This window comes from Sinocyclocheilus grahami, unplaced genomic scaffold (assembly GCF_001515645.1).
Source record: "Sinocyclocheilus grahami isolate Dianchi unplaced genomic scaffold, SAMN03320097.WGS_v1.1 scaffold80.1, whole genome shotgun sequence".
NCBI lineage: Eukaryota > Metazoa > Chordata > Actinopteri > Cypriniformes > Cyprinidae > Sinocyclocheilus > Sinocyclocheilus grahami.
In genome coordinates this window covers 161,536-187,596 of record NW_015505259.1, presented here as the reverse complement: position 1 = coordinate 187,596, position 26,061 = coordinate 161,536, and the positions used below count along the sequence as shown (strand labels likewise).

General features: G+C 36.9%; 1 protein-coding gene and 1 long non-coding RNA gene across 3 annotated transcripts in view; one reads left to right on the top strand and one right to left on the bottom strand.

Annotated features, from left to right (window-relative positions):
• Positions 1-2,684: 2,684 nt before the first annotated feature.
• On the top strand, positions 2,685-8,307 carry LOC107586320 (uncharacterized). Its single transcript, XR_001609347.1, has 3 exons — positions 2,685-2,801; positions 3,290-3,413; positions 8,238-8,307. It is a non-coding gene; the product is annotated as an uncharacterized lncRNA (long non-coding RNA).
• iqca1 (IQ motif containing with AAA domain 1) overlaps positions 7,344-26,061 on the bottom strand; it is a 37,073-nt gene continuing 18,355 nt past the window's right edge. For both annotated transcript variants that reach the window (XM_016273614.1, XM_016273615.1), the window contains 10 exons: positions 25,121-25,227; positions 24,700-24,798; positions 22,686-22,753; positions 22,229-22,311; positions 19,626-19,733; positions 11,846-12,045; positions 9,564-9,650; positions 8,584-8,761; positions 8,210-8,448; positions 7,344-8,112 (listed from right to left, as the gene is read on the bottom strand). In XM_016273614.1, the coding sequence (XP_016129100.1) occupies positions 7,963-8,112; positions 8,210-8,448; positions 8,584-8,761; positions 9,564-9,650; positions 11,846-12,045; positions 19,626-19,733; positions 22,229-22,311; positions 22,686-22,753; positions 24,700-24,798; positions 25,121-25,227 (1,319 nt within the window). In that variant the 3' untranslated portion in view covers positions 7,344-7,962. The remainder of the gene's footprint in view (positions 8,113-8,209; positions 8,449-8,583; positions 8,762-9,563; positions 9,651-11,845; positions 12,046-19,625; positions 19,734-22,228; positions 22,312-22,685; positions 22,754-24,699; positions 24,799-25,120; positions 25,228-26,061) is intronic.

Genomic DNA, 26,061 nt, shown 5'->3' with positions numbered 1-26,061 from the left:
TCTAATGTAGCTCTGATGACAAGGGGGTGGTGATTCTGAATGGCTGTGGTTGGCAAGGTCACTGTGTCAGATTGGGCTCTATAATGTGTCCATGATCATAATAACAAATCCTCAAGGTTACAGTGCGTTGATCTTGATCATGAGGGAGCACAGGGGTGGAATACATTCAGAGTACCAATATGCCACTCAGACCAGAATTATGCAACCATCTACATTCCCTATGTTAACTGATGTCCTTGAGGATTCTAATAACAAAAAAATATGTTCCTGAATGGCAGGACCTTCACGTGCAGAATCTTCTGGACCCTCAGTCAGGATAGAGTTGGTGATGTAGAAAAACTGTTTTACAGTAAACCTCAAATGGCGTATATACAGGAAACTTGTTGTGAAATTGCATGGGTCCATTTAAAAAAAATAAATAAATAAAAATAGGTGTAACGAAACAGCTGAAAACTGAAGGGTAAAATGTGCTAGTTATTAGGCAAAGAGAAATGAGAGGTAAAATAGGGTCATAAAAATTTAAATAATAGTTCCCTGAAATTGGTTAGTAAGTTCTTAATGTAAGATTTTTGTAGGTTGGATTTATTTGATCAAAATACAGGAAAAAAACTGTAATTATTATTACAATTAAACATTTTATTTTATTTCATTATTTTAAAATGTTTTTTATTCCTCTGATGGCATAGCTGAATTTTCAGCAGCCATTGCTCCAGTTTTCAGTGTCACATGATTTTTCAGAAATCATTGTAATATGCTCATATGGTTCTCAAATAACATTTATTATTATTACTGTTATCACAGTTGAAAGCACTTGTGCTGCTTAATATTTTTATGGAACCTGTGATACACTTTTTCAGATTTTTTGATACAGTAAATAGAATGTTTAAAAGAACGGTGATGTAGAAAAACTGTTTTACAGTAAACCTCAAATGGCGTATATACAGGAAACTTGTTGTGAAATTGCATGGGTCCATTTAAAAAAAATAAATAAATAAAAATAGGTGTAACGAAACAGCTGAAAACTGAAGGGTAAAATGTGCTAGTTATTAGGCAAAGAGAAATGAGAGGTAAAATAGGGTCATAAAAATTTAAATAATAGTTCCCTGAAATTGGTTAGTAAGTTCTTAATGTAAGATTGTTGTAGGTTGGATTTATTTGATCAAAATACAGGAAAAAAACTGTAATTATTATTACAATTAAACATTTTATTTTATTTAATTATTTTAAAATGTTTTTTATTCCTCTGATGGCATAGCTGAATTTTCAGCAGCCATTGCTCCAGTTTTCAGTGTCACATGATTTTTCAGAAATCATTGTAATATGCTCATATGGTTCTCAAATAACATTTATTATTATTATTGTTATCACAGTTGAAAGCACTTGTGCTGCTTAATATTTTTATGGAACCTGTGATACACTTTTTCAGATTTTTTGATACAGTAAATAGAATGTTTAAAAGCATTTCTGTCAACACAACCCACAACCCCCGAGGTAATATACATGGTAATATTAATGTGTACATTGCTGCTACGGCAGAGCAAGTACTGAGACTTGCTGCTGCCAATACATCGACAGACATGCTGCTGTGAGTATGTATGAAATACTGCTGCTGCACATATAACATATATGAAATAACCCCCATATAGAATATACATGAAATCCCCCCCCCCTAGCAGATTTTACAGGTGGAGCTAGGGAAGGTGGAGGTTTTCTGAAGCACGCTGCAAATGCTACAAGAAGCACTGGCCAAGTATTTGAATGTTGAGCAGCAAGCTCATTGGCTGCTGATGTGATTATACTGTATCAGATTGAGTAAGAACCTATCGACCTGTGCCATCTAGAGTTTTACGACAGAACTTTGTATTTATTTGAATAACATTTTTTGTAATAATGTATAATCCTTACTGTCGCTTGTATGCTGATTATTAAGAAAAGATAAAATCTTACTAATTCCAAACTTTTGAACCTTAACACCCCCATATATTAGGGGGCGTTTACACAATAGCATTTTCAACTATATATGGAAAACTTTTTGTGTAATTTGGCCTTCATTTTGGGGGCCTGAAAATGCAAACATTTGAAAACAGTGCAGGTTTTTGAAAACCTTAGAGTAAACAACAAAAACAAATTTTTTTTGAAAGCAGTGACGTCATGCACATGCGCATTACATGTTCAGTCTACAGCAATGTGTGTTTCTTTAGTGGCATCGCCAACTACTGGCCTAGCATGGATAATACAGAGGTTTTTTTGTTGGTTTTCATGGATCCATGTGAACAGGGATTTTGACAACACTGTGTGTGAAACTTTTCAAAAACACACAGTAAATCCTTTTTTAGTACATAGTTGTCATGTGAATGTACCCTTAGTCTCCAGTGATCTAATGACGTGAGACAGTCAGACTTTGACCTGGCAAAGAAGAAAACTTAGACTTGAATAAAGAGTTATGCGGATAATCACTTGCACTTCTGTTTCTCAAGGACGTAAAACAGTCATGTTAGGGCTTCTCCACCCCTGTCCAAAAAGGCGGCAGCAGAGGCCTGTGATTTCCCAGATTCCCCTGCTGGAGCTTCTGACCGGGGCAGGCTGGTTGGTCATTAAGTGGCAGGACAGTGGTGTAATTGAGATGAAGCACACCTGGACTTTAATTGCTCACTCACCTGGTTCAGCAGCCCCTCGGTGTAAGTAGCACTGCCTAGCCTGTCACTCTCAGCCGCTAGCAGCATAAACAGCTCTGTCATACAGACGTTAGCTGACCTTTTAAAGTATTTATAAAGGTGTAACCAGTCTGCTCTCCTCCCCAGGTAAGTCCTTGTTTGAGTAATGATTATCTGAAGTGCCTGAGTAGCCAGGCCTCTCTCATCCACACAACTGGCCTGAATCCTAGACAGGTTTATTGAGTCCATTTCCCACTGTTTGACAAACGGCTTGTAAAAAGCATGTAAATTGCTCCCTAATCCCAAACATCTCTTCAAACATGGAAAAGCCAAACAATTTTAACTGTTCAGTGGACTCATATTGCATTTATGGAAAACTGCATTATGTAAAACAGGTTGAAGTTGAATTAAACTCATGCTGTGCAGCTCTGCAATGGAGTTTTTTAAATACTAGAATGTGTTCAAATTAATCACTCTTGATTTGCTGCATTAAAAAGTCAGACTAATTAACAAATGATTAGCAAATGATAAAGAATTACATGATGTTGGGCTAATTAGCATAACATTAATTGCTTTGTTTTATAATACCCAGCTGGCTAATTGTTCTTTCTCTCTCTTCTCCATAATTGTTCCAGAAAGGAGGTGACTGTGGTTTCTCTCCTCCCCACGGAGGGGTCCTGAAGCCCACGGTTAGCTGCCTTTAAATGAAGTATTCACATGAGGCTGGTACTGCCACAACGTCAATGTCTATCACCAACTGTAAGGCAACCACATATGCAAAGCAGCAGGTTTAGAGCCCAAACCTCTTGATCAATAGGCCATTATTTATATTATAATGCTAATTCACAGATCCACCATCTAGTAACCTGAAAAATCTCTGGACCAACAGATGAAAGGTTAATGAGATTAATACCTCCTTTCCCACCACTTTTTTTTTAATACAAAATGGCACCCATGACAGCATTTAGCAGATCAGTGGCTCTATACAGAAAATAAAGTATATAAAAATAGTGGATTATCACATTGTGTATACCTACACTGTAGGCCAGTTCAATGTAGATCTGACTAGTTGCTGATAGTAAGAAGGACTTACAAGATATTAAAGTACTGTAAGTAGCAAAACTGCTGACGTAAACTTGAAATTTACCACCAAATCTGACCCAAAAGCTCAAAATATTTATCATTGTAGGCTTACCATAGTGGTTTGGGTCGCCGTGATTTTGCCAAGATATGTTCCTGGATCAACATCTTTTGTTGATCCTGGATCAAATTAAGTAAACATCAAACTACTGATCTGTACAAACATATACATATCATTAACACACGATCATATTAATAAACAAATGTAAAGAACTACCTGATCTCTTAAGTTTGATGTCTATATGGTTCATAACAGTCAATTCTTATCAACTCTCAACATTACTGTCCAAAAATATAGACTTAATCCAATCCCTACCCCTAAAATTGGTTTGGGGTACAGCAAGAACATAGAGCACTGATTTTTGATTGCACTCATGGAATAGTGCAATTTTGTTCATTGTTACCCCAAAATCTTCCATAGTTCACCTTAAATAACTGCAGTTCATATAGGAAGTTGGCCATTGAGAATTATTACAAAACTGAATGATCTATTTGATAAAACATACAGTAATATTGTGGAATATTATAAAAAATATATTTTAAAATGTAATTTATTCCTGTGATAACAAAACAAAATTTTCAGCAGCCATTTTATTATAAATCTATCCATCCATCTATATAATTTAGAAAGCTTTTGAGTATTCTCAGATGATCTCCTGCTTTGTCTTCTTCAGAGTAACACCGTAAGCCACCGATTCTTTGTTATTTTATATATTAAAAAAAGTCATTTCTAAACGGTACACTACACTGTAACATTTTTTTGTGATTTTAACAGTAAAAGACTGTAAAAATGCTACAGTAAGTAACAGTAAGTCTTCATACTATATTCGGTGAATAAATGTGATTACATTTAATGTAATTTTACAGTAAAATACTGTTAAAAATAAGGTTTTTGGAAGTGAAAAAGAAAAAGTCATTGTATAATTTACAGTGACAAACCGTAAATTGACACTCACAGAATTCCCTGCATGATACTTCATATTTGATGGTTTTTTGTTGTTGTTGTTGAAATAACAAATGTTTCTTAGTTTTTTCTTACCAGTTGTGTACATTAGGGTTTAATCCTACATCTAATGTTGTTAATTCAATGTTTATTGCATTATTTCAGTATCATGTGTGTCACCGTGATGGTGTTTAGTGTTTGTATGAAAGATACTGTGCACATTCTATATATAAGTATTGCCCTCCTCAGCAAGTAGAAAAGCTGTTTGTGATGAGCTTTGGTTCATCATGTGACTTACTCATCACCACCAGTTTTTGGTGGTTATCAGTGCATTAAAATGGTTCAAAACAGATATTAGTACTTCAATATGTTGGTTTATCAACATTACATCAGTTAATGAAATACTAATAATTTAAGTTAAGTCTGTAAAACCTAAAATGTTGCTACCATTTTTTTTACGGTGAAGTTCTGGCAACCACAGCTGCCGGTATTTTACCGTAAATGCCACCAATTTGTTTTTACAGTGTAGCTCATATGCATGTGTATTCCCAAGGAGCAAACCGTGCACTCTGCTCACAGGGATATAGTCAAATGTGACAGCTTAAGAGAGGCTATCCTGTGGGTCAGTTCCCACTTATCTCCTGTCATCTGGCCTTTTTGAAGGCTCACTTTAACAATCTCCATTAAATCAGGGACAACTTCGTAATGGCTCTGTCTCACCCTTCAGCCCCTAGGCCAAACCTAGGGTTGCTAAAGTTGTAAAGGCCCAGGCAGGCTGCATCACTATTAACAGTACCTCAGAGGTCACCACTTGCTGCAGGAAAGGCAGCCCTGCATAAGAAAGCCTAGGACCCTGGAGCCACAGGACAGGGAAATAAATAGTAATTGCAAAACAATGGTTAAAAGGCCCCTTGAAATGAGGGAGTTGCTGTACTTTATTTTACAGCAATGGCCACAGGGCGAGAAAGGTCTGCGCTCAGGTCTCAGTGAGACAAAAAGATGCATCTGACTAATCCAATCTGAATAATGTTTAATTATTAGCGCTCCTGAAGGGGAGAAATGTGTAGGGGAAATGACCTATGAGAATAATGCACAGTCAAACGAGGCATTTAATTAAAAACAGTATGAAGAGCACTGCAGGAAATGATGACTTCGAATCATCTTTTTATTTTCAGTAATTAGGTGTGCAAATATAAGCCAGTGCACATGGGCATGTGCATAACATCTCGCATTTAAATTAGCAAGTCAAGAAAAAAAAGAAACCCTCCTCTTAACATGTCACCCAGCTTTAGGGCTCTTTTTTGTTCTTTGGGTAAGAAGACACACACACACACACACACATGTATGTACACGTATTCCTGATTAATTCAATTAGATGTGAGCTGAAGCTACAAAGAGCACATTGAGGTGACTATGTTTGTCATGCCCTATAAACCTTGTGAGGAGGAGGGGAGAGTAGTAGGATCAGAGTCGAAGAGTGGGATAAAGATAGAACAAGGCAAGCCAAAAAAAAAAACACGCACAGAGGAGAGAGGAATATACCAAGAATGACCTGGGATAAGTGAGGGAGTTGATTATGTTGCAAACAAGGGGTAGCACACAGATTGCTGAGAATGAAGGAATTTAAAACAGGCATCTGCTCCCATGGGAAGAGGAGTCTAAAGGAGGAAGCGAAGTGGGTCAGCTGCTTGGCAGAGCAGGCTGTCTTGTAAGCGTTGAACACTAAATACTCTGAGACCTGAGCAGAGATGTCGCACTGCAGCCCAAGGTGGCATTTTATTTCAGAACTAAATTAAAGGTAGTTAGCTAGTACACCCATAAATGTAAATGCTGTTTTCATTTTCTCTCCCTCATGTCATTCCAAACATGACTTTCTTTTCTTCTGTGGAAGACAAAAGAAGATATTTTGAAGAATGTTGCTGGTTACCAATAGTTTTGGTTCCCATTGACTTCCACTGTATGGACAAAAATACAAGGAAGTCAATGGGAACGGAAGCTGTTTGGTTACCTACATTCTTCAAAATATAAGAAATGCACATAGGTTTGGAGTGACATGAGGGTGAGTAAATGATGAGTATTCCTTATCTCTTTAACCATTTCACAATAGTAGTTTGATGACCACAAAGTGTCCAAATGCTTTTTGTCTTAATTTTACAGTATAAACATTATCTCCCGGTTTCACAGACAAGGCTTAAGCCTAATCCGAAATCCTAAAATCGAAGTCTGAGCTGTTTCAACTGAAAGAAACTTGCTCTGACTGATTTTAAAATATATATCAGTGCCTTTATTTTGCCTCAAAATTCACACCAGTACAATTCTTTCTAAGGCACGTTTATAAAAATTACTTAAATGTCCTAATTGAACTATGGCATAATCTTGGTTTAGTCTAAACCCTGTCTGTGAAACCAGGCCATTATCTATTATTTAATCAATTAAAATTTATAAAATTCAAAACTATTTTATAAATTATATTTAAATTAAATTCTTTGTCTAAAAATGTTTTTGCATGAAAGGTATGCTGTTTTTCTCTAAAATAACTGCCCTTTGATTTCATATTTTGTTATCCAACACAATGACATTTATACATTATTATATTTATATTTTTTATATTATTTAATATTATTATTTCACAAGTGTGACATTCAGATTTCAATGTTTTTGCCAATCATTTCAGGTAATTGTCAAGAGAGAAGATTTCAGGTCAGGGTTGTCCTTTAATGGCTCTCTAGCTTTAGGTCAGGTTTTAATTAATCACACATTATTAAAAAAGTACCACAAAACAAATATTAAACAATACACTCAGCTTTGTACTTGATATCATAATAATTTTTAGCACAAAACTATATAACCAAACTTTTTTTGTTTTTTTCTAAAAAACAATTTGCAGAAAACTACAATAGGTCAGCAGTACTAATGCAAAGTATGAAATATTAGAATTAGCCAACAATACAACTGAAGAGAAGTCACATGATGCTAACAAAACACACAGATGAGAAACAAAGTCAAACAAAACAAACAAAAAACACCCCACAAAATGTACTTGTTGAGCAAAAAAGGAAAGGATTAAACGTACAGTACTGGTAGACATAAGTAGACTCTTCTTTGGGAGATGTGCTCATGCCCTCTGCTGGCCAGAAGAGAAACTGTGGCTGTATTTTAATTTAGGCTCCGATTAGATGACCACAAACCATGTCACCTGTTTTGTTAGTTTAAAAGTGTCCATTTTCACTTCTTTTTCTTTCTCTTTTTAGTCTTTCCCTTCTTTTCTTTCTTTTGTGATTTTCCTCCTTTAGTTTTCCCTTTCTTGTGATCCTCCTCATTGGCCTTGGCCGCTCGTGCCCGTTTTTTGCCCAGAGGTGTCCGGCTGTACCATGCCTATCAATACAGAAAATACAAACATAATGTACGCTCATTATATATATAGCTGGGTTCAACACATGCACCCGTCCAGAAAGCATCACAAAAAACTGACCCTAAAGGCTTCCTCCTCTTCTTTGTAGACAGGATCTTGTCTTGCAAGAGGGGGGATGAACTCCACCGCCGTGAGGGGTCTCTTGGTCTGCTGGTTGAGGCGGTGAGAGTTCAGGACAGTTTGGATCGCCTGAAGGATGTGACCCTGAGTGTAACCATCTGTTACTTTAGCTAGGGAGCTCAGATCCAGCTTAGGGCCCAGCTGAGCACCACCTGCTTGGAGCAGCTCCTTCCACAGAGCTAAACATTAAAGATACATATGTTTGTCACCTCTTAAAATTCATATAAAGTACATAAAATAAAGCAGTTTTTAGTATAGAAATGCAAACTGAACTATATGTCAATAACTTATGTGAAAGACAAATGTTTACTTACTAAATCTTGAAGCATAATCTGGTCTAGGGATCAAAATTATCTTCTTGTAAACTTTACAGAAAGGTTTTATGTCTGCATCAAAAGGTCTATGAGTCGTCCCCACCACTAATACACGGTCCTCTGGTTTAATAGATTTCAGGACCTTCGGCAGGGTTTTCTTTAGTCTTTTGGGTTCCATCTAGAAATGAACAGAATGAAGAAAAAACTGAACTGAAGAAAACCATAGTTATGGAGGAATATTTTTTTAGGCCAAAACCTCAAAATGAGTTCGCATTATAGCACTTCTGTTTTTTTTTTGAATGGGTATTTGGTTAAATGCCTGAAATAAGGTCTGTGGTTAACATAAATCTAATATGTTTTCATGTAGTGGTCCATAACATAAACATCAGTACCCCCTTGTGATAACTGAAAAAGCGGCTACTAACACATGGCTAAATATGACTACAGAAGTTGTTGTGGACGTGTAGTTCATTAATAGCTACCATTTCGCTTTTTACATATGGTGATTGTATTTAGGCTTCAAAATTCATTTTGTTGTGTCATTTGTGATCATGAACAAAACATGTAAGAATCATAGAGTTTTGATGGTGACAGAGCTTATTTTCTTTAATAATCCTAAAGGCCAAACCTGTTGTTTTTTGTTGTTGATTGAATCAGGGTGATGCTAATTTCCAGGTTGGCCTACAAAAATATGTCATCACTGCAGCACTCTATTAATATTACCACAGTGTATCTTCATCTTTAACCACAAGAGGTCAGCAGAGGCCACCTCCTCACACTGACAACGTCTTTAAAAATGAGTTTGCATACCTTGGATGACTGTGAATGAAAGACTAAACAAATGAAGAAGAATTTCACAGCTGATGGTCTGGTATTGAGGTTGTATGCCGGGATGGATTGAAAGTTATGAGTTTATTTAGCAAGTGTTCTACTGACTGTGAATATAAGCTGACATGTTCTCTCCCTGCTGGTAGACAAACCTCTTTCTCCAGCTTTGGAACTTTCTTGTAGAATGTTTTCTCAGCATCGCCAATCCAAATGACTGAGGGCTGCAGCTGCCGAGCCACCTGCCAAAACACGACAACGTTCCTCCAACGCAGGCCAAACGGTACAACAACACAAACAATCATCAGCTCTCTCACTCACAAACAATCACTTATCGGCCAGAGAAGAAACAACACTGACTGTAATCAACACTGCCCCCAAAACACATGATACCACATTAGTGAAGTGAGTGCATGCTTTAATTTCGTTTGACAAACAATGCGTCCTTCACAACTGATTAACAAAGTTTTCTGTAACCCCCACATGCACTCATAAACGATGTTCCCTCTAATTTTCATTGTTTGTTGATCAAAACCTAATTTCTGATGAGAAGACCTAGAAACCCCCCTTTTTAAAGAATTCAATAAATAAACAAGAAAAAATAAAAATTATATATATATAATATGTATTATATTTGTAATCAGATATCATATATCAGTAAATATTAGTTTATTAATAATATGTGACCCTGGACCACAAAACCAGTCATAAGGGTAAATATTTTGAAATTGAGATTTATACATCAGCTAAATAAGCTTTTTACTGATGTATGGTTTAAGATAGGACAATATTTGGCCGAGATATAACTATGTGAATATCTGGAATCTGAGGGTGCAAAAAAATTAAAATACTGAGAAAATCACCTTTAAAGTTGTCCAAATGAAGTTCTTAGCAATGCATATTACTAATCAAAAATTAAGTTTTGATATATTTATGGTAAGAAATTTACAAAATATCTTCATGGAACATGATCTTTACTTAATATCCTAATGATTTTTGGCATAAAAGAAAAATCGCTAATTTTGACCCATACAATGTTTTTTTTGGGCTATTGCTAAAAATATACCCAAGCGACTTAAGACTGGTTTTGTGGTCCAGGGTCACATATTAGTAATTTTATGTTTATATTATTGTTATATGCACAGGTTTGTATATATAGGTTTTTATACATGAAAATATCTAGCTGCCTTCGTATTTTAGAGGAAGGGGGGATCATCATATTTGCCATCATACATCCTTGGCATCAAACAGCTAAAAATAGAAGGTCATTCTGGTGTTCTGCATGCATAAAATCTTCATACTATAGTATACATAGTATATTCTGTAGTAAGTGTTAATATGCTATAGTAGTATTTTCTTTACACTGCATATTTTCACACAAGATTTCACAGATTGAGTTCCATAATGAAAACCGATGGATATGGGGATTGACTCCAGTTAAAACGCGCCTCATTCATTTAGCTGTAATTCAAGAAAACACTAGCTCTTTTTCCCACACATATTTGAGTTGGCCTTCTGGATTTGCAGATTTGTTTTAGTCCGATTTATTTTGGCCTCCACAGCAGCAACATCAGAAGTGTATGCGGTCAAAAACAGATTAGAAGGAACAGTACCTACAAACAAAATTCCCTAAATGAAACCTTCATCTACTGTTTGTAACAAGAGAGCTTTGCATTGGGCAAGAATTTGGAGAAGTGATTCATCTAAAAAGGGCTAAGTGAGCAGGAAGTCATGTTGGCACCTGGTTTTATTCCCAGTATGCATTAGGAGAGGTGCAGAAAGACCACCATCCAACACAATGCTGAGCGCAGAATCTTTTCACACAGTTTATCTGCTGTGCCAGATGCTCTCAGGAACAGTTCTTCAAGTAGAACTTCCAAGCTTGGTATTTCCCTCTCTTAAGGACACAAATATGGCCACAATAAACTATCCTGGTGGGTAACAGCACAAATTTCACAGCGTTTTATTGATATGAGCTGTCTATGCTTTATTACTAAAGGGAAGAGGTAATGTGGGGATACAGTTTTGGCCTTCTAGGTTAAACACGCGAGTTTATTTATGTACAGTACTAAACACTTCTTGAAATGTTAAGCATCAAGTAAACAACGTCTTTTTAAAAGTATTTTGTTACCATGATGACACAGAGAGGAACGTTTTTCCATTTGCATTAGTGTTTATGTTTGGAAGTCATGCCAGAATATTTCTCATAAACAGAAAACCATCACGCAAAGCCTGACGTTTCACTCCATTTTAGAAGATATATAAATCCTGATGCAAAGCTACAGTACATGCACAGCAATCAATCACATATGTTGATTAGATCAGGTTTTAAGACACATGGAGCTAAAAGAAGCCTATGGGGTTTCAACATTGGAATCTTGGCTTTCTATATTCCCAGGAGGTATTTTGAGAGAGGCCTCCGATGATTTCACCTCACCTTGAAGACCATGTGAAGGAGGTATTGCAGTCCACTTTTGCCTGGATATTTGCCAGCAAGTGTTGAAGGGGAGAGGTCAAATAGGTTTGCCCCAGTCTCGGTGCACAGGGCATGGAGCAACATCATCTTCCCAACTCCTGCCGGCCCCGTAAGCAGCAGAGCCCGGATCAGGGGCCCTCTTTCATGGACGCACTGAGAGCCTATGGAGACCAGGAGAGGGAGCAGTGAGTGTTCTATCCTTTTTCTATGTTCCCATCATCGATCTTGACCTCTTACACGTTTATCATCATTAATATTAGGCTACTGACATTATTCTGCACAAATACTGTATATCAGATAACAATCTGTATACACCAGTGGAATAAGAGTAATTGTTTAAAAGTCATCTCAAGAGTATTGCGTTGTAACAAAGAAGGAAATCCCCTTTGACTCCAGCTGTTTAAACTCTAATACACCTCACCCAATCATTAATTTATATCTAAAGACAAGGAGGAACTATCCTGCGAACTCTATACTCATTTGATTAGGAAGTCAGATGTCAGCAAAGGTTGATTGCTCTGGCTGGCGGTGCTCAGTAGTAGAAGAACAATAGTTTAATGGCTCTCTAGGGCTAAGACACAGGTGGTGTGAGATCCTTCTAATGGATGCCACTGCGCTAATGCAACATGCATCGCTGCGGACAAGTAGCTGAGTATCTCTTCAGCAAGCCGATGCGCAAACTGCTCATTAAAAGTAGTGCGACTAACCTATCTTTCCAGTTCTTTCCAGCTCTCCTATTGCGCCCCTTGATCTTGAAAGGAGCTGATAATTAATAAAATGCAGCGCTTATCTTTTGATTTCGTTGACGTGAACTTAAATATAGCACGGGAATCGAGGTTCGGATTTATATGTTTGTCGGAAGGAGGGACTTTGTAGAAAACGAAGCGTTTGAGAGCGGGGCATAGAGGACCTACAATAATGTGCTTTTTGAACATTAATTATTATATGCACTTTTCGCGTAGCATATACACGCCAAAGTTAATTTTTGCGTATCAATACCACAAGTTTTCGTTTTTATTTGGCGTACTATTTATATGCACTTTCATGAGATTGGGTGCGAAAACGCATGAAATGACCAGGTGTAAACAGGCCCTTAGACATCTCAGTGATAACCAGAAATCATTGCCCTTTAAAGGAATAGTTGAATGTACTCGCCCTCAGGCAATCCACGATATTGCAGATTAATTTGTTTCTTCATCAGAACGGATTTGGAGAATTTTAGCATTACATCACTTGCTCACCAATGGATTCGATGTAGTAAATGGGTCGCTGTGATTTTGCCAAGTAAGACATGTTCCTGGATCAACATCTTTGATGATCCTGGATCAACATCTTTGATGATCCTGGATCAACATTAATGTCCAAAAATATAGACTTAACCCAATCCCTACCCCTAAACCTAACCTTACCCATAATTTATTCCTAAAGTCAGTGGCAAATGATAGCTCATTAACAAGAGTGTAGAAGCACCAAATCCTGATTGTAAGCCTAAAACAGATATTTCCTGAAAAGTTATATCTCTATTCTGATGGGTTGATTGTAATGTTGTTCCAGGATCAACAAGGATGTTGATCCAGGAACATGTTGCACTTGGTGAAATCACGCTCACCATAGTAAATGGGTGCCGTCAGAGTCACAGCTGATAAAAACATCACAATAATCCACAAGTAATCAACATGGCTCCAGTCCATCAATTAATGTCTTGTGATTTGAAAAGCTGTGTGTTTGTAAGGAACAAATCCATTATTAAAACATTTTTAATTTCAAACCATTTATGCTTTTTGCATTCTCCAGTAAAAAAAAAAAAAGTTGTCATTTGAATCAGGAGAGAAATATGCACAGATCAAGCACTCATGTACTCATATTTTCTCAAGAAAGGATGGTTTAAAATGAAAATGCCTTGATGGATTTGTCATTCAAAAACAGATTTTCACTCCACAAGAGGTTCATTGAGTTGTTCATTACTCATGGATTAATCTTTTGTGAGCAGGTGATGTACTGCTAAATTTCACTAAATCTGTTCTGATAAAGAAACAAACTCATCTACATTTTGGATGGCCTAAGGGTAAGTCAATTTTCAGCTAATTTTCATTTTAATTTCTTTAAAATCTGTAAGCAGCAGGGGGTCACAGTGTGCCAGCTGTGTGTTGCACAAGTAAGGCATAGATTACATCCTAATTGAAATACTATCCTAAATAATATTAGAATTTAATTTAAAATTAGACTTAACATATCTAAAATCATAATCAAGTGATATAATACTTTGTGTGCTTATGTGCATGCTTTTTGGGCTATTGTCCACATGAAGAAAGGATGAGTTTGTAATGCTTTACTTTTGACATTTTTTGTAGTTGAAATCTGTCAAGGAATGCAAAGCCAAAGCTGCTGCTGCATTTTTTCCCCCTTATATAAAGTTAAAAGTTAAGAAATACTATTACTTATGAGGTAATGAATTTAGTTTAGCTATCAAGATACAGTACCTGAATAATGTTTCACCAGACTGGCACAAACAAGGCTCAATTGTCTCAACTGGATAGTTAGGTTGGATTGTTTTTGTAAGCTGAATAAGAATTTAAGGCAATATTTATAAAGACTGTAGGAGTTCCAGCTATGTCTCAGGTATGAATCCTTAATGAATCATTTGAACAAAATAACTTTCTAGTGTACAAATGGTTCCAGTAAAATAAACATCCTGAGTTTTGCATGTGGTTCAATGGAGAGTTCAACTTTCCAGGCCGGTAAGCGCCCCCTTGAGGAAGCTCATTTGTCTCTCATATGGACATTTTCATAGGTTATTAGCCACCCATTGCTGCACATTCAAAAGTATGGACTTCACCATCACCAGCGATGTGCGTACTTTTACTACACATTGTAAGTGTGCAGAATGGAGCATAGCCTATGTGTATGTTTATGCATGAATGAATGTGTATCTGCGTGTACACTTCCTATGCACCACGTTTTAAACATGATTATTCAAAACTGAGTTACACTTCCTAATCTCCCCTGACAGCTCTGTTAAAAGGGCCATTGTGTTATGGAGGAAGTCCATTTGACCTCAGAATATCTGCAAAGTTTATCAAGAATAAAATGGTTTACAGACAAGCACAATGAGGGACACTGTGAGAAACCTGTGCTTTTCTACAACCACCTACAAAACGGTTGTTCTAAACAACAAAGTTCATGTGTTTCACACACTGCCCAAATTAACAACCGCCAGCTTTGATATGCTCAAATCAGATTTACTCGAGTCCGCCCAATAAAATGGTTTGAGTGATTCTATTTCTAGGGATGGGTAGGTAATAACACAGGAAAGAAAAGAATAGAATGGAAGAAAATTAAATCTAGGGTAGATCTAACAAGACTTGATCTCTTTAGAGAGACACATACCTCAGGCCAAGGCAGGACAATTATCAAAAATACATATGTCACGGCGCGGTCAGGAAAGACACCGTGTGAACGAGTCAACGTACATAAATCTAGGATTTATGTCTTATTAGAAAGCACACACTGAGTAGGAATTGAGAAAGTGGATAATGAATCTAATGATTAATCTTTGCTCTCTCTCTCTCTTTGTTCCTCTTTTTAGCAAACTTAGACCAGAATGATTTTTTTCTATTGGCTAATGTTGGTTTATATTTATCTGGTGCTGCACTACATCAGGTTTGCTTCTAGGATAATTAAATGTCTGTAGAATCAAACAAAAATGTCCATAAAATAAACATTGAAAATTGACCATTAAAATGGTTTCAAACTATTAACTCCAAATGCCAATTTTCTAAATGCATAAACAACATTTAACAGTCTAACATGTAAAAACCACTTGGCCAGATATTGTATTAGCATTAGTCAAATTACAAAGTAACTTGTGCCAAAATACTGTTAAGTTTGATGAGCCACAGTCTTTGACATCAATGACAAAAGATAGGGAAGATTTTTCTCCACCTTTTGGAAGTCACAACAAAATGGAAGTAGCGACAGTTTTTTGGCGACCTCTGGTGGTGAGAGGGAGAACACCAGACGCCAGCCCCTGACAACATAAATCTAGGATTTATGTCTTATTAGAAAGCACACACTGAGTAGGAATTGAGAAAGTGGATAATGAATCTAATGATTAATCTTTGCTCTCTCTCTCTCTTTGTTCCTCTTTTTAGCAAACTTAGACCAGAATGATTTTTTTCTATTGGCTAATGTTGGTTTATATTTATCTGGTGCTGCACTACATCAGGTTTGCTTCTAGGATAATTAAATGTCTGTAGAATCAAACAAAAATGTCCATAAAATAAACATTGAAAATTGACCATTAAAATGGTTTCAAACTATTAACTCCAAATGCCAATTTTCTAAATGCATAAACAACATTTAACAGTCTAACATGTAAAAACCACTTGGCCAGATATTGTATTAGCATTAGTCAAATTACAAAGTAACTTGTGCCAAAATACTGTTAAGTTTGATGAGCCACAGTCTTTGACATCAATGACAAAAGATAGGGAAGATTTTTCTCCACCTTTTGGAAGTCACAACAAAATGGAAGTAGCGAAGTACTCCCATTTTTCCATATTGTGATGCACATCCTAGTGTGAAGTATTATTAGGAAAGAAAAAATGTGGGGACTTGGTTCTATGCATCTATTGATGATTAGATTTTGGCCATTGTTCTCAAAAGCAGATGCAGATGAAAGTGAGCTTGTAGAGGTGAGGAAAAAAACATTTGAATTATCAGTTATAAAAAAATGAATTATTCACAATAAGATAATAATGCACTTACAAAATAGACAGGGTGAATTTTAATTTCATGCAGACAAAGTTGATTTAGTTTGCTCTGCTTTTGCTGTATTGGGAGCAATCCAGGTTTGTACTTGCAGTGTAGATGATCTGTTACTCTCCTCTGGGAATGCTGCAATGAGGGACCTCTGGAGAGACATCGCACTCTCTTATACCACAGAGATCTTTAGGGATATAGACGTCCCGACTCCTGTGTGTGATTGTTTTGCCACTGCTGACTGAGGCATCTTTGTTTTAGCACTGAGCTCTGTTTATGTGGTAACCCTTTTCTGCCTAGGGCCACGAATCACTGAGGGAGAGTCTAACTCTCCCTGCAAAGTGTTGTTAAGGTTACAGCCCACCAGGACAGCGTGTGTATGATCTGCCTGATCCCTGTGCTGATCCCATTGAGCCCATGCTGGGTTATTAAATGAGAAGTGAGTGGTATAGCATGAATGTTGGTGTTGATGCTGTGATACGGGACACCAGGCATTGCTATGGCAATGAAGCATTCGCTCCAGAGAAAGTTACAAAAGATCGTGAGCTGCTTATTAAGGTCAAGTACAGTTCAGAAGGGCAGATAGAGTGCGTTCTGTTACCTACTCTAACACACACACACACCCAAACGTGTGCATGGATCTGATAGTACTGCTCCTGAAAAATTGATGTGAGTCACTATAAAGTTCCCTAGAGGTTCTTAAGCGCAATGGTGGCATTTTTTACCCTCAAAAGCCTCTTCATTATTATAGCGTCAAGTTGTCTGGTGCTTCATAAATGCATTCAGGTCAGCCTTCATTTTTGGAAGAGATACATCTTCTTTTTTTTTTTAAATGCATAGGTTTTAATACAGGAACAAAACTTTTTTTTTGAAGGGGGGGGTGGTTATACATTATGCAGACAATTAATTAGAATAGAACGTAAAAATAAAATATTTTATATATTGTAAAATATATTTAGCCTATTTATATCTACCACACACCATCATGGATTTTATTTTGTTGATAAACATGCATATACATGCCGATTGATGAACCACTGCAGCATGAAAAATTCATTGCCTTTTTCATCTGAAAGTGAAAGTTTATGTGAATGTTTTAAAACATTAATAAGTAATATTAATGGTTTTGTTAATACTGGTAATTCTCAGACTGTATGTTCCTTATAATTTTCATATGAAGATATATTCAAATAAAATATCTCATGATTATTAATTTTTTAGTAGTACCAGACTCCAGGTGTTTTTGCGCATTTTTTTAATGACTAAAATGGGATGCAGTGTTGACTAGGCCTGACTAGTCAGAGCTGGTTACACTCACCCAGAGGCAGGACGCCATACAGTGCGATGAGCTGTCTGACATCAGAGAGAGATGGCATGGGCTCAATATCTGCTTGCCGCAATGTTGTGCCCAGGTAACTGTATTCGCCTAGAGAGAGACAAGGAAAAACATATGCCAGACTGCTTTACATATGTTATCAAACATTAGACATCAATGGCTTCTTGCCAGCATTGCATCACATCACCGTTACAACCCTGGTTTCCATGGAATGTAAAAAAACACTGTCAGAGTAACAAAGTTGTTCCATCACATAGCAGTCGATGTGGTTTCTATACTTGAAACGCCACACCCTGTTCCTGTAAGAAGACACTAAACAGAAACAAAATATTAAGGCTTCATATTTTGTGCCATTTTAGAGCAACATTATGTTGCTACGCATCAACCGTTGATGAGTCATAAAATCCATTGTGATACACACACGTTCACAGGGATGTGATTCAGCACTGCGCACGTGTCTGTGATCAAGTCGCTTTAGCAGTAAAACCCAGATTGAACCCCTGGCCAATGCATTGCATCATAAAACATAATTTACGCTGCTATATGACTGAGTTAACTCTGACTTCAATGTGCTTGTGAGATGTAAGAAATAGCAAAACATGAAAACCACTGAAAGCAGTGTTTTTAAGTTGTTTTAGGAAAGACCCCTCAATGTACAATAAATGTTCACTTCAAAGCTACAGCTCTGAGATTGGACTTTATGTACTTTATGTGATTTAGCTATACTAATTATTTCCAAGAATTATCAGCAGGAATACTGAAATGTTTAGTAAACAAATGACTTCAGAGGCAGTTTGGAGTCCATAAGTGTGACCACAGATATTGAACTGGGACAAGAGTCTCTCTTTTCATGTGGCATTACACTGTGCCAGGAAACAGAGGGGATGAAATGATGCTTAAAGGGCCTTCAACTTCTTGTGCCAAATGAAGATCTAGTCTTTTCTGGTACCACTGACAGAGTGGACTATAATAATAATAATAATAATAAAAATAACAACAAATGAATGAATGAATGTTACAAAAAAATTAAGTGACAGTTAATTTTTTTACAATAAATTTTCCAAGAAAAAACAATTAAATAAATGATCCATTTATTTAAATATGCTTAACTTTGCTAAGTATAATTATAGTTTGTCATAGTTTCATAGCTTTAAAATTTGTTGGTTATAGTTGATATGCTGTTCTACTTTTAATTAATTTTAGTTAAATTCTTAACATTTATTCAGAAATATGTACACCATTTATAGACTATTCAATTAGAAAAAAAGTGTCATACAACTTAAATGTTTACATCTTCAAAACAGAATGAAATATTTTTTGATTGTAATGTTTAGTTTAAGCAGGGATAGTTCATCCATAAATAAACATTCAGTCATCATTCACTCACCCTTATGTCTTTCCAAACCTGTATGTGTGAATGTTTTAAAACATTAATAAGTAATATTAATGGTTTTGTTAATACTGGTAATTCTCAGACTGTATGTTCCTTATAATTTTCATATGAAGATATATTCAAATAAAATATCTCATGATTATTAATTTTTTAGTAGTACCAGACTCCAGGTGTTTTTGCGCATTTTTTTAATGACTAAAATGGGATGCAGTGTTGACTAGGCCTGACTAGTCAGAGCTGGTTACACTCACCCAGAGGCAGGACGCCATACAGTGCGATGAGCTGTCTGACATCAGAGAGAGATGGCATGGGCTCAATATCTGCTTGCCGCAATGTTGTGCCCAGGTAACTGTATTCGCCTAGAGAGAGACAAGGAAAAACATATGCCAGACTGCTTTACATATGTTATCAAACATTAGACATCAATGGCTTCTTGCCAGCATTGCATCACATCACCGTTACAACCCTGGTTTCCATGGAATGTAAAAAAACACTGTCAGAGTAACAAAGTTGTTCCATCACATAGCAGTCGATGTGGTTTCTATACTTGAAACGCCACACCCTGTTCCTGTAAGAAGACACTAAACAGAAACAAAATATTAAGGCTTCATATTTTGTGCCATTTTAGAGCAACATTATGTTGCTACGCATCAACCGTTGATGAGTCATAAAATCCATTGTGATACACACACGTTCACAGGGATGTGATTCAGCACTGCGCACGTGTCTGTGATCAAGTCGCTTTAGCAGTAAAACCCAGATTGAACCCCTGGCCAATGCATTGCATCATAAAACATAATTTACGCTGCTATATGACTGAGTTAACTCTGACTTCAATGTGCTTGTGAGATGTAAGAAATAGCAAAACATGAAAACCACTGAAAGCAGTGTTTTTAAGTTGTTTTAGGAAAGACCCCTCAATGTACAATAAATGTTCACTTCAAAGCTACAGCTCTGAGATTGGACTTTATGTACTTTATGTGATTTAGCTATACTAATTATTTCCAAGAATTATCAGCAGGAATACTGAAATGTTTAGTAAACAAATGACTTCAGAGGCAGTTTGGAGTCCATAAGTGTGACCACAGATATTGAACTGGGACAAGAGTCTCTCTTTTCATGTGGCATTACACTGTGCCAGGAAACAGAGGGGATGAAATGATGCTTAAAGGGCCTTCAACTTCTTGTGCCAAATGAAGATCTAGTCTTTTCTGGTACCACTGACAGAGTGGACTATAATAATAATAATAATAAAAATAACAACAAATGAATGAATGAATGTTACAAAAAAATTAAGTGACAGTTAATTTTTTTTACAATAAATTTTCCAAGAAAAAACAATTAAATAAATGATCCATTTATTTAAATATGCTTAACTTTGCTAAGTATAATTATAGTTTGTCATAGTTTCATAGCTTTAAAATTTGTTGGTTATAGTTGATATGCTGTTCTACTTTTAATTAATTTTAGTTAAATTCTTAACATTTATTCAGAAATATGTACACCATTTATAGACTATTCAATTAGAAAAAAAGTGTCATACAACTTAAATGTTTACATCTTCAAAACAGAATGAAATATTTTTTGATTGTAATGTTTAGTTTAAGCAGGGATAGTTCATCCATAAATAAACATTCAGTCATCATTCACTCACCCTTATGTCTTTCCAAACCTGTATGACTTTCTTTCGTCTGTGGAACATAAAAATACATTTTGGCCACATTTACACTGCAGGTGTCACAATTGTGGATTTCGTCTTTGTTTTCTCAGGACTCCATTTCCCATAACCCCTGCATAGGAACTCATTATCACACCACACCTGTTTCCCATCAGTGACACTATAAAGGTTGCACTCATCCACACACACATTGCTGATTATTGTTAGCCTGTTATGTTGTCTAGTTTCTGCCTTGCCTTCATGCTTTGTTCTTGGACTGTTTACCTGGTTTGTGATAGTTTACTACCTGTTCTGTAGATTACTCTTTTGGAATACCTTGAATGTACTGTTTTGCTGGTGTTTTGACTAGTGATGGGAAACCGAGGCTTTCTGAACCTGTTTGAGGCTTTCATCAAATTGTGCCGAAAAACGGTTCATTACTGAAGCCTACAATAGTGCTTTGAAAGCTGCATCGGAGCCTCCGTATCAATCGTCCCATCACTAGTTTTGACCCTGCCTGTCCGACTATGCTCTAAATAAAGTTTCAGATGGATCCTCAACTCTGTTGTCACGCCTCCGACATTACAGCAGGTCTTGATGCACAATTCCAATTTGTTGATTATATCAGATTATTTTGATGACCAGTTTACATGACTTGCATGACAGATGCAAATGCATGTGTCTGATTCATAACAGAGTTCACATTTCCACATTTGAATGAGGCCTGAAACTGATGGACATTACAGCAGGTCTTGATGCACAATTCCAATTTGTTGATTATATCAGATTATTTTGATGACCAGTTTACATGACTTACATGACAGATGCAAATGCATGTGTCTGATTCATAACAGAGTTCACATTTCCACATTTGAATGAGGCCTGAAACTGATGACTGAATGATAACTGAATGTTGGGATCCATTTGTTTTTTCCTGCTTACATGTTTGTGGGTCATATCCGATCTGTGCCACATGGGCACAAAAAAAAATCAGAAATGGGATACTTGAACCATGTAATGTAAATGCAAAATAAAGAAAGTCATATGGGTTTGGAACGACAGGATAAGGGTAATGACAAATTATTATGACAAAAATAATTGACCAAATTAAACCAGTTTTGGGTCAGGTAATTACAGAATGTCCGAGACTAAAAAGAAGTGACTGCTATCTCGGTGGTGATTGTGTTTGGTTTTTACCAATGTAATCTGTCAACTTGATGTTCTTTGGCCTGATTATGAAGCCTTCCATTACAAGCTCCTCATACAGTGATTCTATGGTCCTAGAGGGAAAACAAGAAGAGAGGTAGACAGAAAGAGCATTGCAAACTGATCAGTCATGCTGTGTATCTGACGCAACCTTCTATTACATCACAGCGTTCAAAGCCAGCAATGAATTATTCTGCTCCACATGGACGTCCGCCAGTCACCCCCTGAGCTCCAAACCCCTGACACTCACAACGCCTGAGCACTTTCAAAAGACACAATCCCTCTATTGCAGAACTCTCTCAGTGCACTGGTGTCTAACATATGAGCTACATCTCCCAGTGCTAACAGTGGCAGGGTTCAAATGTGCTCTATTAACAATGATTAAACTACATTTACAAGATTCTTGTGAAACAGACTTTGCATTTTAAACCAGTTTGGTTATTCAAACCTGTCAGCTGTGAGATCCTTCTCTTTCTTCTTCTTCTTCTTTCCAGTCTTCCGCCCCTTCTTTTTTTTCTGAAAGCAAAGAAAACGTGTTTTTAGTTATGGACAACAAGATATGAAAATAATTAAGAATCAAGAAGGGTAGTAAAATATTTTGTCATATGACAGTACTAATGTTAATTTTTCTGGTTTGTATTAAAATAGATTGAAATAAGCCATAATGTGAATCAAAGTGTGCCTAGATTAGTGTCAGACTGTAAAGGAAGTTTGTTTTTCTTTTAACAGCAAGGAACTTGTACATGTCTGTTTCAGTATATTAAATCTTCTGACTCACCAATGAAAAATTTTAATAACAGATGTGTGGCATATGTGCTTGCACCCAAAATGAAGAAATCCTGAAAAACATCTGGTGACTTGACTTGACTTAAACAAATCGATTACACTGTGTGTCACTACACGTGTGTATTTTCTTGATTATCCATAAAGAACTCTTAATACAACCGTTTTTATGCAGCTTGCCGGAGACACCCTGGAACCTTGCTTGGCTTTTCCAAACCACAAATGAACCAGACTAGCAGCCAGGTATTTTCTCAGATAATACATTACCAAATGTTCTAAATATTTATTGGGTGAGGAATAGAACATATCCACTGCTTTTTCTCAGAAACCACTGGACTGAGTGTACTGTGATTCCCCAAAATATTTTTATGGAGAATTTTAGATCATTTCCTGGCAGGTCTGAGTTTGTGAGTCAATGATATTAAGATCGAAAACACCCTGCGAATGGAAAAGTCAGTAGCTTTCTCCTAAAAACACTGATGTCTGCAATTATATAACAGACAGAGTGAACTCCTGCTAGCATTAGCTCAAGTTGGGCATCGCATGTTCACTTAACAAACAAACCCTCCCTGTTGCATAATGTTTCATTTGCTGTACCCAAATTGCATAGCTTCCAAAATTCACTGAACGTTTTCCAAAATTTAAATTTCAATGTTTTACAAAGTTCAATATACCAACCTTGTGAGAAAATGGAATTTAGTCTTATGCCAGCAGAGCTGAATGCGATTTGCGTGTGCCTGCATTTGCAGGATGATTAATGATAAAACATCTTTGTATATAAATTACACGTGTCAGAAAGACAGCGTCTGTGACCGATTTAGCTGTCAAAACCTCTCAGCGTAAAACAACTCAAGCAGAGTGCCAAATATGTTGTTGAGGAATTCTAGTTCTTGTGCAGGCATGCGATGAGGCCTTTTTCTCTGTGTCTTGTTTTGGAAAAGACACAATACTGACTGATTGCAGGAAATACAGAGATGGATTGATCACCTATATATTCACATATATTTACAGGTCACAGTTAAACAGCCACAGACATATTCACATTTATCTCGGTCTATGTTTATTATTCTGTCTAGATATTGCTAGCATGATAATTTGTGTTTATTGTGTGCACTTTGCACATATGAATGTCTAGTATTGACCGTTGGGATGTAGTAAGTCGTAAAGCATCAACATTCTGATAACACTGGGTTTCTGGGTTTAGGATTTTATGGAAGCATATTCAAATGCCAGTGTCAATAAGCCACATTTAACCTTCTTGTGTGTGTAAATGTACTTTACCCAGGCATATATGTCTTTGTTCCACTAGACATATGTTGCTTACGTGTGTGTGTGTGTGTGTGTGGTAGAGAAGGTGGGAAAAAGGGGCCCTATCAAAACTCAAGCTGACGAGGGCAAGACACCTTTACTAATTCTCTATCCAGCCCACATTCCTGTTCATAAGGGCAGATCACTGTATGACCCCAGGGCCCCTCACACAAGGTGCATAAACAGAAGGCTGAGAGTACATCTCAAGTTCTGGTTCCATCCAGACTAAACGACACGTTACAGGCGTTTACAGACCAGTCACCATCTAGATTCTGAGCAGGGAGCACTGAGCATCTGTACACTGTCACTCATGCAGGGCATTTAGAATGTGCTTAAGGTCTTATCTCCAAGGAATTATGCATGCCATTCACCTTTTTACTACTTTTCTTGACTTTTTTCTTTTTCTTTCCCTTGTCTCGGTCCACCACCAGCTTAAGGTTTTTCAGTTCCTGCCTCATCAGTTCATCCACCTGAAACAAAGAGATAGAGAAAGATAAAAACAAAGTGGGAGAAAGACTAAAAAAAATGTAAAGGAATGAATTAGGCCACAAGGGAAGTGAAGGAGCTGAGGTGTTTTGTTTTCATAGAGTGTTATGACTTTTATAAAAATGTAGTGCAGAGAGAGTGTTGATTTCTTTACTCTCAACCAGGGCTTGAATTCACAAGGGTACAAGACAAAATTATGAAACTGAGGGCCCCACTCCTCATACTTTTGGAAAGTTTAATATGTGTTTACTGGGCCTCCTTCATCACAGGCCCCTGGTTCCACCCTGATGACAGCTCTGCTCCCACCTGAACTCTGAGCTCCTCTTCAACTTCCAATCTCTTCTCCTCACACACCAATTGAGCATCAAAACATTGAAGGAAGTTCTGTTTTTCATCTCGGTTATGCCAAACCTCTGCAACGCACAACAAATCCACAGGGTAAGTATAGATTTAAATAAAACACATGCCAACAGCAGTGACAATATGATCATACCATTGGGAAACTGCAATGGTGCTTCACGTTACATTCATCTAAAGAGCAGAACATATAGACATTTTCTGACATGTGAAAACAAATTCGAGTTGGACACAAAGCATCAAAGTAAAGCCAGGAGAACATCAGTCAGCACTGTGTGTAAAGGAGGAAACAATTCTGAGAGAGGTCTGTTGGGCCTCAGTCGGAGCTCCTGCGTGTGTCCTGCGTAGAGGAAGCACAGGTGCTGTAGTCTGGGTGAGAACGTAGCATACGATTGTACTCTGTGCTGCGCTCTCACGAGCCACATCCTGACAGGAAGTCAATTTCCACCCACTTCCTGTCCCGGCTAAAGGCAGTATGCCAGGTTGATTTGGAAACTGGAACTGGACTGAATGGCAGGTTCTGACCTCACAATGAGTCTGAAGTTGTTTTTCCCTGTTTTGGCCATTTGCATATCATACAGATGCACAGAAATAAACAGCAAAAAAATGATCTAAACTTGCCAGGACAAACATTTGTGAAAGTGCTAAAAAATATTTTTACTTTTGGCAGATACTTGTAATCAAAGCAACTTACAGTGCATTCAACAAAAACATTGTTATCAGTTAATAAAATAATGATAAAAATGCCCTACTGTTTGAGCTACACGGACACTTATGTAACTACACAAGTCTCATAGACAGTAAGGTTGTGTGCCTTTACAAATACTGGAATTCACATTTGAATTTAAAGCTACAATACAGACCACCCCCCCTCCCCCTCCCCCTCCGAC